The sequence below is a fragment of the Somniosus microcephalus genome, chromosome 30 (genome assembly GCF_052327205.1).
Source record: "Somniosus microcephalus isolate GS21.2 chromosome 30, FLI_Smic_1.0, whole genome shotgun sequence".
NCBI classification, from domain to species: Eukaryota; Metazoa; Chordata; class Chondrichthyes; order Squaliformes; family Somniosidae; genus Somniosus; species Somniosus microcephalus.
This window is the reverse complement of record NC_141016.1, coordinates 29549216-29564272: the sequence shown is the minus strand read 5'-3', so window position 1 is coordinate 29564272 and position 15057 is coordinate 29549216. Positions and strand designations below refer to the sequence as shown.

Here is a 15057-nt window from a genome sequence, read left to right as displayed (position 1 = left end):
GCTCACACGTGACGGTGAGGGGCTGGAGTGCTGTCACCGTCAGTGGAGCCACACAAGGAGTGGGGTCATTGGGGGCACTGTAGAGACAGGCAATGTGGGGGGCAATGATGGGAGCGGTATTGTGGGGATCGATGGGGCAAGGGGTTACCGGTGATGGGGCGAGGGGTTACCGGTGATGGGGCGAGGGGTTACCAGTGATGGGGCGAGGGGTTACCGGTGCGGAGAGGGGTAGCTTGGGGTGATGTGAAAATGTGGCGCGCTCTCCCTGTGCCCGAGGGGGGACGATTGGTTTGAGAGGAGTGGCGGGACACTTACTCGGTGGGCAGGCGGGAAGGCTGCACTTGTCCCAGGTCAGGATGTGGCCGCTGTAGATGTGGCACCAGGGCACCGTGTCATTATCGGGGTTCCTGCAACAGAGAGAGGTTCACACATCACACATCACACACACCCAGAGAGGAAAGGGGAGAAGGTGGAGACAGTGAACCCGTGAACCCAGTGCCCGACTCGCCTCCCACTACAATTCTCCCTCTGAAGAAACACCCTTTAACACAGCGAGCCAGCCTTAGAAACACGGCCTTTAGACACAGGGAGATCCTGACACGACCCCTGGCCTGTGCTGAATCAGCTGACGCCAGCATTATAGGCAGAGCACTTGGCCTCAGTGCCCTGGGGGTTATAGACGGTGGGTGGGGAAATAAAATCAGTCAGGGGTCCCACTCCTGGCCGGCAGTAAATGAACCCCTTGGAAAGTGTACAGGGGGGAATCGCCTTTGGCGAGCTGGACAAGGAAGGTCGGTATCAGCTGTGATGGGCCCCATGGTAGAAGAGCCTGGCAGTCTCTTTAAGCTTGCAGATGCTTAATGGCTCTTTGAGTGAAGCGGGACTGGTGGCCATAGATCAGGACCCTCAGCAACACCTCGAGGAGAGGAGGGAGCCGTCGATTGGTAGACGCGTGAGCTGGTTCCCAGGCAATTGCCTCCTACCTGCAGAAGTTGTGATTGCCCAGGCCCATCTGTTGGGCGTCGGGCCAGCGGCCATTGTAGCGAGTGCGGGTGACAGCGCTCGAATTCCAGTTGAGGCACTCTCTCCCAGAGCGGGTCATGCTCCAGGTCCCTCGATACGACGTCCCACGGCCCTGGTAACACTGCGCCCTGGTATCTGCAGCACAAGAAATGGGGAGTCAGAGCCGAGAGGAAAAAGAGCCGAGAGTAGGGTGTGGAGAGCCCAGCAACACAGCTGGGCCCCTCGGAGCAAGTCGACTGCACGTACCGAACTCACACAGCTGCCCTCTGTATCCCGTTGGACATTGGCACACATGGTGCTGGGAGTAAATGGCCTGACGACACCTCCCGCCATTGTAGCACTTGTTATGCCCACAAGCTGTGAGGGAGGAAACACACTGCAGTCAGTCGCAGTCCTTACATATCACGGCGCGCGGGACCCGAGTCACTGTGTGGCACGCTGCCCGAGTCACGGCACGGTGCGTGGGCCCCGAGTCACTGTGTGGCACGCTGCCCGAGTCACGGCACGGCGCGCGGGACCCGAGTCACTGTGTGGCACGCTGCCTGAGTCACGGCGCGTTGTGCGGGACCCGAGTCACTGTGTGGCACGCTGCCCGAGTCACGGCGCGATGTGCGGGCCCCGAGTCACTGTGTGGCACGCTGCCCGAGTCACGGCGCGGTGCGTGGGCCCCGAGTCACTGTGTGGCACACTGCTCGAGTCACGGCGCGGTGCGCGGGCCCCTAGTCACAGTGTGGCACACTGCCAGAGTCACGGCGCGGTGCGCGGGCCCCTAGTCACAGTGTGGCACACTGCTCGAGTCACGGCGCGGTGCGCGGGCCCCTAGTCACAGTGTGGCACACTGCTCGAGTCAGGGCGCGGTGCGCGGGCCCCTAGTCACAGTGTGGCACACTGCCCGAGTCACGGCGCGGTGCGTGGGCCCCTAGTCACAGTGTGGCACACTGCCCGAGTCACGGCGCGGTGCGTGGGCCCCTAGTCACAGTGTGGCACACTGCCTGAGTCACGGCGCGTTGCGCGGGCCCCTAGTCACAGTGTGGCACACTGCTCGAGTCAGGGCGCGGGGCGCGGGCCCCTAGTCACAGTGTGGCACACTGCTCGAGTCACGGCGCGGTGCGTGGGCCCCTAGTCACAGTGTGGCACACTGCTCGAGTCACGGTGCGATGCGTGGGCCCCTAGTCACTGTGTGGCACACTGCTCGAGTCACGGCGCGGTGCGCGGGCCCCTAGTCACAGTGTGGCACACTGCCCGAGTCACGGCGCGGGGCGTGGGCCCCTAGTCACAGTGTGGCACACTGCTCGAGTCACGGCGCGGTGCGCGGGCCCCTAGTCACAGTGTGGCACACTGCCCCCGAGTCACGGCGCGGTGCGCGGGCCCCTAGTCACAGTGTGGCACACTGCTCGAGTCACGGCGCGATGCGCGGGCCCCTAGTCACAGTGTGGCACACTGCCCCCGAGTCACGGCGCGGTGCGCGGGCCCCTAGTCACAGTGTGGCACACTGCTCGAGTCACGGCGCGGTGCGCGGGCCCCTAGTCACAGTGTGGCACACTGCCCCCGAGTCACGGCGCGGTGCGCGGGCCCCTAGTCACAGTGTGGCACACTGCCCGAGTCACGGCGCGGTGCGCGGGCCCCTAGTCACAGTGTGGCACACTGCCAGAGTCACGGTGCGGGGCGCGGGCCCCTAGTCACAGTGTGGCACACTGCTCGAGTCAGGGCGCGGTGCGCGGGCCCCTAGTCACTGTGTGGCACACTGCCTGAGTCACGGCGCGTTGCGCGGGCCCCGAGTCACAGTGTGGCACACTGCCCGAGTCATGGCGCGGTGCGCGGGCCCCTAGTCACAGTGTGGCACACTGCTCGAGTCACAGCGCGGCACGCGGGCCCCGAGTCACAGTTTCGAGCATGGGCGAGTTAGAGGGACCAATTAGCCTCCCTGTCTGTACTGATGCTGGTTTGGGGAGTTAAGAATTATGCTTTTATCATCCGAGTTTACTAACTGACTTGGAAGTGCCTCGATGATTTCCAATCTCTTGTTAAAGAGTTTAACGAGGCTGGTCTGAGCGAGGAGCCTGTTTCACACCCACCTTGCACGGGCACACTGTGGCAGTGGATTTCCGAGTGCTCACAGCGGCAGTACTTGATCAGTCTCCCCTCGGTCTGCAGCCACGTCTCATCCTGCAGGTGGATCTCGAAACCAGCAGCGTTCACACAATACCCTAAAACAGTCAAAAACACCGAGTGTGAACAGTGAGCACAGGCTGAAGTGTTAGCGCACGGGGTGAGGGCCGGCAGGTTAGGAGCAGTCCGACACTGCGAGCATACAACAGCACCACGGATCGTAAGTGAGACACGGCAACAACCTGCATTTCTATAACGCCTTTAATGTAGTAAAGCATCACAAGGCTCGTCACAGGAGCATAATAATAGGAACAGGAGGAGGCCATTCAGCCCCTCGAGCCTGTTCCACCAGTCAATGAGATCATGGCTGATCTGTGACCGAACTCCATCTACCCGCCTTTGGCCCGTATCCCAAATACTTTTGGTTAACAAAAATCTATCAATCTCAGATTTAAAATTAAGAATCGACCGAGCATCAATTGCCATTTGTGAGAGAGAGTTCCAAACTTCTATCACCCTTCACTCCTCAAAGGTCTGGCTCTAATTTTTACGCGATGCCCCCTAATCTTAAACAAAATTTGACAGCGAGCCACCGAAGGAGACATTAGGACAGGTGACCAAAAGCTTGGTCAAAGAGGTGGGTTTTAAGGAGCGTCTTAAAGGGGCGGTGTACCAGCTCTCGCTGCCAGTTAATACTGGTCCCCGGTAGTTGCCATTCTAATTGGCCAAAAGGAGCCCCTGCCCACACAGTGGGGAACCCCTCTACCAACCGAATTTGGGCAACAGCCTCATCCAGCTGTGGCCAGCTGCTTCAATCTCACCGAAAGGGACAGAGGACCGCCCTCCCCTGTCCACTTTCCTCATCACTCTCTCCATCCTCCACTCGCGTCGTCATCCCTTTCCCTCCCTCTGCCTCTCACCTACTCACCCACCTTTTGCCCTCATTACAGACCGACTGTGTGCAAGTCTGGGAGTCGTTTCCTGTTACGGCCCGGTTACCATGTGTTTGAATTGCTCGCTAAGCTCCAGCTTTGATTGAAGAGATTCTTTTTTCCCCTCAGAAAGGAGCCAAGCTGTGCGAGGATGGACAGGAGGAGAGGGCACGGCCCCCCAGAGATGGAGCAGGACAGGAGAGGACACTGTCGGAGGGGCAGTACTGAGGGTGCGCCGCACTGTCAGAGGGGCAGTACCGAGGGAGTGCCACATGGTCAGAGGGGCAGTACCGAGGGAGCGCCACATGGTCAGAGGGGCAGTACTGAGGGAGCGCTGCACGGTCAGAGGGGCAGTACTGAGGGAGAGCTGCACTGTCGGAGGGGCAGTACTGAGGGAGAGCTGCACTGTCGGAGGGGTAGTACCGAGGGAGTGCTGCACTGTCGGAGGGGCAGTACTGCACTGTCGGAGGGGCAGTACTGAGGGAGCGCTGCACTGTCGGAAGGTTGGTACTGAGGGAGCGCTGCACTGTTGGGAGGGGCAGTGCTGAGGGAGCGCTGCACTGTCGGAGGGGCAGTACTGAGGGAGCGCCGCACTGTCGGAAGGGCAGTACTGAGGGAGCACTTCACTGTAGGAAGGTAAGTACTGAGGGAGCGCTGCACTGTTGGAGGGGCAGTACCGAGGGAGCGCTGCATTGTTGGAGGGTCGAGGGAGTGCTGCACTGTCCAAGGGTCAATACTGAGGGAGCGCTGCATTGTCGGAGGGTCAGTACTGAGGGAGAGCTGGACTGTCGGAGAGGCAGTACTGAGGGAGCGCTGCATTGTCGGAGGGTCAGTACTGAGGGAGCGCCGCACTGTCGGAGGGTCAGTACTGAGGGAGCGCTGCATTGTCGGAGGGTCTGTACTGAGGGAGCGCCGCACTGTCGGAGGGTCAGTACTGAGGGAGCGCTGCATTGTCGGAGGGTCAGTACTGAGGGAGCGCCGCACTGTCGGAGGGTCAGTACTGAGGGAGCGCCGCACTGTCGGAGGGGCAGTACTGAGGGAGCGCCGCACTGTCCGAGGGCGAGATGTTAAACTGAAGCTAACTGCCTGTCTCAGTCGTTGACAGTTGGCACTTGTTGAAAGGACTAAGTTCTCCCGGGGTGCTGACCAACATTCCTTCCTCAGCCATCGTCACCAAAACCCAGCGCCTGTTCCTTGTTCTCACTGCTGGCTTGGTGGGAACTTGGTGCAATTAAAACGGCTCCCAAACTTTGCCCACAATTAGTCACCACAGTTCAAAGTAATTCGTTGTGAACCGAGTGCCTGTAAATCAGACAGTTTGTGATCACAAGGCGCTTTTCATCAACATGTGGGGACCAGCCATTTCAGCAATGCACGGTTTTGCGGGGTGGCGGGGGGGGCATGCGATATTCACTATATAATCTGATTGGGCGTGGGAATGTTGTGCTCTTGCTCTGCCGTTGTAGCGTGGTGAAGGAGTGAATTAATGACTGCGAACAGCGCTTGGCAACAAGGGGTGTGACTGCTGGGCGCTGCCCGGCGACGGGGACACAACAACTAGGAGCTGGAGATCCCGTTATCAAGGAGGCCCCAGCTGGAAACGGAGCACGTGCGGGACAGCTGGGCTGAAAACAACACGCGCAACAATAACAACTGGCATTTATATAAAACGTCCCAAGGCGCTTCACAGGAGAGTTACCAAACAAAACTCGACACCGAGCCACATAAGGAGAAATTAGGGCAGGTGACCGAAAGCTTGGTCGAAGAGGTAGGTTTTAAGGAGCATCTTAAAGGAGGAAAGAGAGGCGGAGAGGTTTAGGGAGGGAATTCCAGAGCTAGGGCCTCGGCAACAAAAGGCACAGCCACCAATGGTGGAGCGATTAAAATCAGGGATGCTCAAGAGGCTAGAGTTAGAGGAGCGCAGATATCTCCGGGGGGGGGGGGGGGGGAAGTGTTGTGGGGCTGGAGGAGATTACAGAGATAGGGAGGGCCGAGGCCATGGAGGGATTTGAAAACAAGGATGAGAATTTTGAAATCGAGGCACTGCTTAACCGGGAGCCAATGTAGGTCAGCGAGCAGAGGGGTGATGGGTGAACGGGACTTGGTGCGAGTTAGGACACGGGTTTCAGAGAACACTCACACATCGGGGGTCACTCAGGACGAGCACTGGGGCCTCTGCACAGAGAGGAACTCACCTTGACTAGTCTCGGACTTGAAGTATCTTGTCCCTCGTTTAAATCGCAGGTGCTGCTGCTGAAACAGAAAAGTAGAACATCGAATCAGAATCTTACAACACAGAAGGAGGCCATTCGGCCCATCGTGCCTATGCCAGCTCTTTGAAAGAGCTCTCCAATTAGTCCCACATCCCCTGCTCTCTCCCCACAGACCTGCAAATGTTTTGAAGTATTTATCCAATTCCCTTTTGAAAAGTTTTGCCTGAATCTGCTTCCACCGCCCTTTCAGGCAGCATGTTCTAGATCTGTGATGTACAAGTGGAACAGACCGACGCAGTTTGAAAAATATCTCTGTTCTATTTACTGGGAAGAGGGGAGAACGCAAAGTAAAAACAGAAAACACTGGAAACACTCAGCCGGCATCTGTGGAGCGAGAAACAGAGTTAACGTTTCAGGTCAATGACCTTTCGTCAATGCTAAGGTTCAGTCAGACTTTACTGGACCCCTTGGCCCAGCAAGGGATCTTTCTGTAGCTGTGGCTCCGTCTTAAAATGATTGATTTGAGCAGCGGCCAGCCCTCAGAGTGTGAGGTGCCGACACAGAACAGAGCCCGCGAGTTGTGACAGGGAACGGCGATAGTTTCACATTCTCACCGGCTCTGTACCTGGACTCAGCTTCCCAGTTACAGTTCTCTATTTCAGCTCGCTTCAAGATCAGAAGGTTACAAAAATAAACTGAGCGCCTGTTTAAAGAAAGTCTCTTGTACCTGAACAAGAGAGCGAGAGCGAGAGCAAGCGAGAGAGAGAACGTGAGAGCGAAAGCAAGAGCAAGGGAGAGAGAGAGCACGAGAGAGAGAGAGAGAGAGAGAGAGAGAGAGAGCGCAAGAGACAGACCAAGAACGAGTGAGCGACCAAGAGCCATCAAGCAAGAGAGAGCGAGCGAGAGAAAAGAGATAGTGACCAAAAAGAGAGAAATGGGAGAGAGATGGAGAGGAGCGGAGAATGAAGGGGAGACACTTACCCCCGACGCCACAGTGAGAGTGAGGAGCAAAGCGACAGCGCTGGGAGTTCCCAACACAGTCATGTTCTTCCTTTATCCTGGTCCCCAAGTCGTCTTCCTGCAAAACTAAAACATTCATGGCACCATTTAGTATTAGCTGCTGGGCAGGGGTTGTTGTTCAGTTTGAGGTGAGCTCCTCATTCTGTGTGTCTCAGAGCTTGCTGCGCTGGCACAGAACCACAGGCCGTGTCACGGGTATCAGCAACATCTGTCCATACAGTGCCCGATGTGGTCGGCCAACCTTCAGGGACTCATTGTCCAGCCTCTCAGACCCAGGGATTGTTCCGTTACGACACTGCGAGCCTGCTCTTTAAGATCATAGAATTATACAGTGCCGAAGGGGGCTATTCGGCCCATCGTGCCCATGCTGGCCCTTTGGTAGTGCTATCCAATTAGTCTCACTCCCCCGCTCTCTTCCCAATAGCCCTGCAAATTTTCCCTTTTGAAATATTTATTCAATTCCCTTTTGAAAGTGATTATTGAATCTGCTTCCACCGCCCTTTCAGGCAGTGCATTCCAGATCATAACTATATGCTGCGTAAAAAACATTTCTCCTCATCTTCCCTCTAGTTCTTTTGCCAATGACATGAAATCTGTGTCCTCCGTTACCAAACCTCCTGCCAGTGGAAACAGTTCCTTATCTACTCTTGTCAAAACCTTTCATAATTTTGAACACCTCTATTAAATCTCTGCTCTAGTCTCTCCATGTACAGTAACTGAAGTCCCTCATCCCTTCTAGTAAATCTCCCCTGCACCCTCTCCAAGGCCTTGACATCCTTTCTAAACTGTGGTGCCAGAATTGAACACAATACTCCAGCTGGGGCCTAACCAGCGCTTTATAAAGGTTTGGAATAACTTCCCTGCTTTTGTACTCTATGCCTTGATTAATAAAGCCAAGGATCCCACATGCTTTTTTAACAGCCTTCTCAACTTGTCCTGCCACCTTCAAAGATTTGTGTATGTGAATTTGGGGACTTTACGACAAGGACAGCTTGCTCTGCAAGATGGGGAACGGACTTTCTTCCCTGGCGACCAATACCGGAAGAAGGGAATGAGGTGGAGGATCAGCACAGGGTGTCGTGACAAGGACTCCCTGCGGTTTGGAAGTGTTTGGGCGAGAGCAGGGGAATTCCGTACACAAGCAGCGACGGGACGGTGAATTGGAATGGTGTGCTGGGTGAAGCGAGGGTTCAGTGCTGTAGACTTTGGACGACTCAGGCTGTGGTCTGTACAGTGACGGCCCACGCAATTCAGAGGGGATGTGAAAGTGTCGATCAAGTAGTCACGAGCTGGACGTGGAACAGAGACGGTCACAAGGGGCTGCAGAGGAAAGGGGGTGGCCAGTACAGAGGGTTTCATCTGAAATGGCCGGGATTAGTTGCTCAGTATCGCAGATACAGAGTTGATGTAATCCATCCTCCAGTCTGAAACCAAGATGGCCCATTGCCCGCCTGTAAATGTCCATGTGGAGTGGGTTTGGTCAGTCTCAGCCCAGGTCCCAGTCAGTCTGGGCAATCGGAACAAACCCATCGCTGGCTCAGCGCTAACTTGTCGATCTCACTCAAAGTCACATCCTGATGTGGGAATGGAGAAATGTCACATCATCACAGGATGCGTCTTATCTGAGGTTGGGGTTGGGGCAGTGTAGAGGGAGCTTTACTCTGTATCTAACCCGCGCTGTGCCTGCCCTGGGAGTGTTTGATGGGGCAGTGTAGAGGGAGCTTTACTCTGTATCTAACCCGCGCTGTGCCTGCCCTGGGAGTGTTTGATGGGACAGTGTAGAGGGAGCTTTACTCTGTATCTAACCCGTGCTGTGCCTGCCCTGGGAGCGTTTGATGGGACAGTGCAGAAGAAGCTTTACTCTGTATCTATCCAGTGCTGTACCTGCCCATGGAATGTTTGATGGGACAGTGTAGTGGGAGCTTTACTCTGTATCTAACCCGTGTTGTACCTGCCCTGGGAGTGATTGATGGGGACAGTGTAGAGGGAGCTTTACTCTGTATCTAACCCATGCTGTACCTGCCCTGGGAGTGATTGATGGGGACAGTGTAGAGGGAGCTTTACTCTGTATCTAACCCATGCTGTACCTGCCCTGGGAGTGTTTGATGGGACAGTACAGTGGGAGCTTTACTCTGTATCTAACCCGTGCTGTACCTGCCCTGGGAGTGTTTGATGGGACAGTGTAGAGGGAGCTTTACTCTGTATCTAACCCGTGCTGTATCTGCCCTGGGAGTGTTTGAGCAGAAAGTTGGTGTACTAATCGTGCTGGACACTGACACACTATGACCGAGGGACGCTCCGTGTGTTCCGCAGTCTGAATATTGAGGATTCTAAGACTTCACTCTCTCTGGGATTGGTGTGGAGATTTCAACAGCTGCAGCACACATGACGGCCCCTCCCTGCTGGGCCATGTCCAGAGCCCAGACCACATTCTGGGAATGCAGGAGGTCTCCTGCTGTCTGAGGGTGAGGCTCAGAGTTGTGGTTTAGACTTTTCCTGTGACACTTCATCTCATTTGTTTATCTTTCTCTATTTTTTTGTCTATGAACTTTAATTGCTTGCTGCTGGAATACTTTAAAACCCAGTGTGAAAGGGACAGCTAAGTTTGAGGGCTGCACTCTTTCTTTTGCAAGACAAGATGACCAGATATTCAAACTCTCATTGCAGGATATCATCATTTCCCATCCGATTCCTGCAAGCTGTTTTTGGAGAGAGAAGGAGGGGAAACCTGTGTAATAAAGACTTGCACTTCTTTCGCGCATTTCACAACTGCAGGACGCCCCAAAACGCTTCACAGCCAATGAAGTACTTTTTGAAGTGTAGTCACTGTAGTAATTCCATAGGATTCCATAGGATAAAAGGCACAGGATCAGGCCATTCGGCCCAACGAGTCCACTCGAGCCTCCTTCCGTCTTTCCTCATCTAACTATCAGTATAACCCTCCATTCCCTTCTCCCTCATACGCTTATCTAACCTCCCCTTAAATACATCGATACTATTCACCTCAACCACTCCCTGTGGTAGCGAGTTCCACATTCTCACCACTCTCTGGGTAAAGAAGTTTCTCCTGAATTCCCTATTGGATTTCTTGCTGACTATCTTATATTGATGGCCTCTAGTTATGCTCTTCCCCACAAGTGGAAACATTCTCTCTGTATCCACTCTATCAAAACCTTTCATTATTTTAAAGACATCTATTAGGTCAGCCCTCAGCCTTCTTTTTTCAAGAGGAAAGAGACCCAGCCTGTTCATCCTTTCCTGATATGTATACCCTCGCATTTCTGGTATCCTCCTTGTAAATCTTCTCTGCACCCTCTCCAGTGCCTCTATATTCTTTTTATAATATGGCGACCAGAACTGTACGCAGTACTCCAAGTGTGGTCTAACCAAGGTTCAATACAGGTTTAGCATAACTTCCCTACTTTTCAATTCTATCCCCTCTAGAAATAAACCCTAGTGCTTGGTTTGCTTTTTTATGGCCTGTGTCACTACCTTTAGCGGTTTGTGTATTTGTACTCCGAGATCCCTTTGTTCCTCTACCCCACCTAGACTCGCACCCTCCAAGTGATAAGTGACCTCCCTATTCTTCCTACCAAAATGTAATACCTCACATTTATCTGTGTGGAACTTCATTTGCCAATTATATGCCCAATCTGCAAGTTTATTAATGTCCTCCTGTAATTTGTTGCAGTCCTCCTCAGTATTGACTATTCCCCCCCAATTTGGTGTCATCCGCAAATTTAGAAATTGTGTTTTTGATTCCCAAGTCTAAACAGCAGTGGTCCCAGCACTGATCCTTGTGGAACACCACAACCCACCTTCTGCCACTGTGAATAGCTACCCTTTACTCCTACTCTCTGCTTTCTGTCCTGAAGCCAGCCAGCAATCCATTCTGATACTTGTCCCCCAACTCCGTATTCTCTGACCTTGTTCATCAGTCTATTATGGGGTATCTTATCGAAGGCCTTTTGAAAATCCAGATAAATTACATCTACCTCATTACCCTTGTCTACTCTCGCTGTTACCTCTTCAAAAAAATCAATGAGGTTGGTCAAGCAAGACTTTCCCTTTTAAAATCCATGTTGACTATTCATTATTATATTTTTGGTTTCTAGATGTTCTTCTAATTTCTCTTTAGTAGGGATTCCATTATTTTTCCTAATGTAGGAAACGCGGCAGCCAATTTGCACACAGCAAAATCCCACAAACAGCAATGAGATAAATGACCAGATAATCTGTTTTTTTTTAAAGTGGCGTTGGTTGAGGGATAAATACTGGCCAGGACACTGGGGAGAACTCCCCTGCTCTTCTACGAAATAGTGCCATGGGATCGTTTACATCCACCCAAGTGGGCAGACAGGGCCTCGGTTTAACATCTCATCCGAAAGACGGCAACTCCAACAGTGCAGCACTCCCTCAGCACTGCACTGGGAGTGTCTGCCTAGATTATGTGCTGAAGTCCCTGGAGTGGGCCTTGAACACACTTCCTTCTGACTCAGAGGCGAGAGGTGCTGCCCACTGAGCCACAGCTGACACCTGACACTGAGAGTGAAGCACTGGTGTGTGACGTGGAGTCAGTGTGGAGATTGCGAGCTGGGCTGTCTGGTTTGTGTGCAGAGTTAGCGCACACTAGGGGGGGTTCACAGGGAGGACAAAGGAAGTTCTCGACGAGTCACGATCTGGCTCAAGCGATCCTGAACAACCGTGTGTAATCGGTGCATGAACACAGGCCAGAAATTAAAACTCTGGCATGGAGTTCCGCACAGCCCACTGCAGGATGCTGATAGTATCCTCACCCACTGCCTCGGCCAAGGGAAGGGAGCAACACGCATGGGGCATAAATGGCAGAGGTACAGTAACAGGGACTGTGGGTCGTCAGGGTAGGCAGCGAGAGATTCCTGCTGCACAATCTGTATAAACCTCATTGTACAAGATGCTGAAAGTGTTTCCAGATCCCAGGCTGCTGAGTCAGCGAGCGAGAGCGACTCGAGTCAGAACCACACGGAACAGGCAGTTTGTCCTGATCCCACCCAGGGCCCAGTACCAAGTACCAATGGGGGGGGGGGTTCAGGATTGTGAGCACTCCCTGTACTCACCCATCACACTGCACAGCTCAGTTCTCTGGCCCTCTCTTTCTCACACACTGTCTCTAAAGATGCAAACAGCCTCTCTCCATCGCTCTCCCCTCTTCTCTCACTGAAGTCTCGCTTTGCACCCAGAAACCAGTCAGCCAATATCCTCGTCTCCCTCTCACCAGTCTGCATCCCAGATGGGTTGGACCAGAGAAACTGCATTAAACCCTCTGCAAGTCTGGCCCCCTGCCCAATTTCTGGAAGGCTTCGTAAGCAGAATATAAAGGGGAGAGAGGGCAGGAAGCACTGCAGCCCTCTCTCAAATGGTAACGCAATCCTTTTCTGTCACTGTGTGTGTGTGTCTAACTGTTTTGCCCAAGTCTTTCCCCATCCCCAATTTCAGGAGCGGAGAACACGTTAACTCGGGGGGCACCCGTCCCCTCAGTGTGCTGGAATCCGCACCCATTGCGTCACCTCCGATTCAAACTCATTCATTCCCAGATGTTAACCCTGTGGAACTCGTCCTCGCCTCCCTCAGTCCACTGGCTTGAACACCCCAAGCCTGTGGCCATCTCATCCCCACTTCCTGATTCACCTCCTGTTCTGTGCTGCCCTGTCCAGCTCAGTCACTGCACTGTGGGCCACCTCGGAGGGTGAAGCATTCCTCTCACACGGGCCGTGCATCACCAAGACAACAGACGCTTGTATTTCTGCTCCGTCAAAAATGAAAAAAAGCAAAACAAATCTCTCGCTTTGCGAACAACTGGAGCAGCACAGAATCAACCAGCACGGGAGTCCATTCGGCCCATCGTGCCTGTGCCGGCTCTTATCCAATCAGTCCCACTCCCCTGCTCTTTCCCCGTAACCTGCAAATTTCTCCTTTTCCAAGTATTTAGCCAATTCCCTTTTGAAAGTTATTATTGAATCTGCTTCCGCCGCCCTTTCAGGAAGCGCGTTCCAGATCACAACAACTCGCTGCGTAAAACAAATTCTCCTCATCTCCCCTCTGGTTCTTTTGCCAATTACCTTGCAGCACGTCGGCCGGCAGCTCCATTTCGGGTAACTCGCAGTCCGGATGGGGGGGGGAGGGGAGCCGGGCATGGTGGTCAGAGCGGGAGAAGCAGGCCACCACACGTGGAGCCGGCAACAGTGAGGAGGAGGCCGCGGTGAAGGAGGAGGACGGAGCGGCTGAGGGACATCGTGCTCCCACTGCCACGGGAAGCCATTGTATTGACTCTGAACGCGGCGCTGTCTGTATAGCTGACGCGCCCCGATGGGGAACAAGCATTCCATTGTACTTGTTACATATGGCAAATAAATCTAATCTGAATCTGATCTGATCTGAAATCTGTGTCACAGAATCACAGAAACCCCACAGTGCAGATCGAGGCCATTTCGGCCCATCGAGCCTGCACCGACACATATCCCACCCGATCCCCGTAACCCCTACACCAACACATATCTCACCCTATCCCCGTAACCCCACGTATTTAATCCCCCTAACACCAAGGGTCAATTTATCATAGCCAATCAACCTAACCTGCACATCTTTGGACTGTGGGAGGAAACTGGAGCACCCGGAGAAAACCCACGCAAACACGGGGAGAATGTGCAAACTCCACACAGACAGTCGCCCGAGGCCGGATTCGAACCCGGGTCCCTGGCGCTGTGAGGCACTGTGTGGCGCTGTGTCCTCTGGCTACTGACCCTCCTGCCAGTGGAATCTACTGTCAAAACCATTCATGATCTAGAACGCCTCTATTAAATCTCCCCTTAACCTTCTCTGCTCCAAGGAGAACAAGCCCAGCTTCTCCAGTCTCTCCACATAACTGAAGTCTCTCATCCCTGGCACCATTCTAGTAAACCCCCTCTGCACCCTCTCCACAGCCTTGACATCCTTCCTAAAGTGCGGTGCTTAGAATTTGATGCAATACTCCAGTGTTTTATAAAGGTTTAGCATTAACTTCCTTGTTTTTGTCCTCTCTTCCTCTATTAATAAAGCCAAGGATCCCATGTGCTTTTTTTTTTTAAAAACAGCAATCTCAACTTGTTCGGTCACCTTCAATGATTTGTGTACGTACACTCCCAGGTCTCTGTTCCTGCACCCCCTTTAACATTGTACCCTTTAGTTTATATCGCCTCTCCTCAGTCCTACCAAAATGTATCATTTCACACTTCTCTGCGTTAATTTTCACCTGCCATGTGTCTGCCCATTTCACCAGTCTGTCTACGTCCTCCTGAACTCTGTTACTATCCTCACTGTTTACTACATTTCCAAGTTTCGTATCATCTGCAAACTTTGAAATTATGCCCTGTATAGCCAAGACTAGGTCATTGTTATATATCAAAAAGAACAGTGGTCCTAATACTGATCCCTTGGGAATACCGCTGTATGCTTCCTTCCAGTCTGAAAAACAACTTTTCACCACGACTGTCTGCTTTCCGTCCCTTAACCAATTTCATATCCATACAGCCAGTGTGGCTTTAATCCCATGGGCTTTAGTTCACCGCAGATTCCAAGTTCTCTCTCCGTCTCTCGGATCCTTTCCTGCGTTTTATCCAGATGAAAAGTTCAGTTGAGCGAGTGATTAAAGTCCCCCCCCTCCCCCCCCCCTCCGGTTGCTAAGTAATGACTAATCTAGCTGGCATTGCTGGAGCCCCAGATGGCTGAGAGTGAATCGGGCCTCA

General features: G+C 53.3%; 1 protein-coding gene across 2 annotated transcripts in view; it reads right to left on the bottom strand.

Moving 5' to 3' along the window:
• plat (plasminogen activator, tissue) overlaps positions 1-15057 on the bottom strand; it is a 31291-nt gene that overhangs the window by 11059 nt on the left and 5175 nt on the right. Inside the window, exons 2-7 of one of the 2 annotated variants that reach the window (XM_085971308.1) lie at positions 7259-7363; positions 6260-6317; positions 3099-3230; positions 1270-1380; positions 984-1158; positions 316-407 (exon numbers count right to left, since the gene is read on the bottom strand). In XM_085971308.1, coding sequence (XP_085827434.1) covers positions 316-407; positions 984-1158; positions 1270-1380; positions 3099-3230; positions 6260-6317; positions 7259-7321 — 631 coding nt within the window. In that variant the 5' untranslated portion in view covers positions 7322-7363. The remainder of the gene's footprint in view (positions 1-315; positions 408-983; positions 1159-1269; positions 1381-3098; positions 3231-6259; positions 6318-7258; positions 7364-15057) is intronic. The other variant, XM_085971309.1, reaches the window with a different exon arrangement.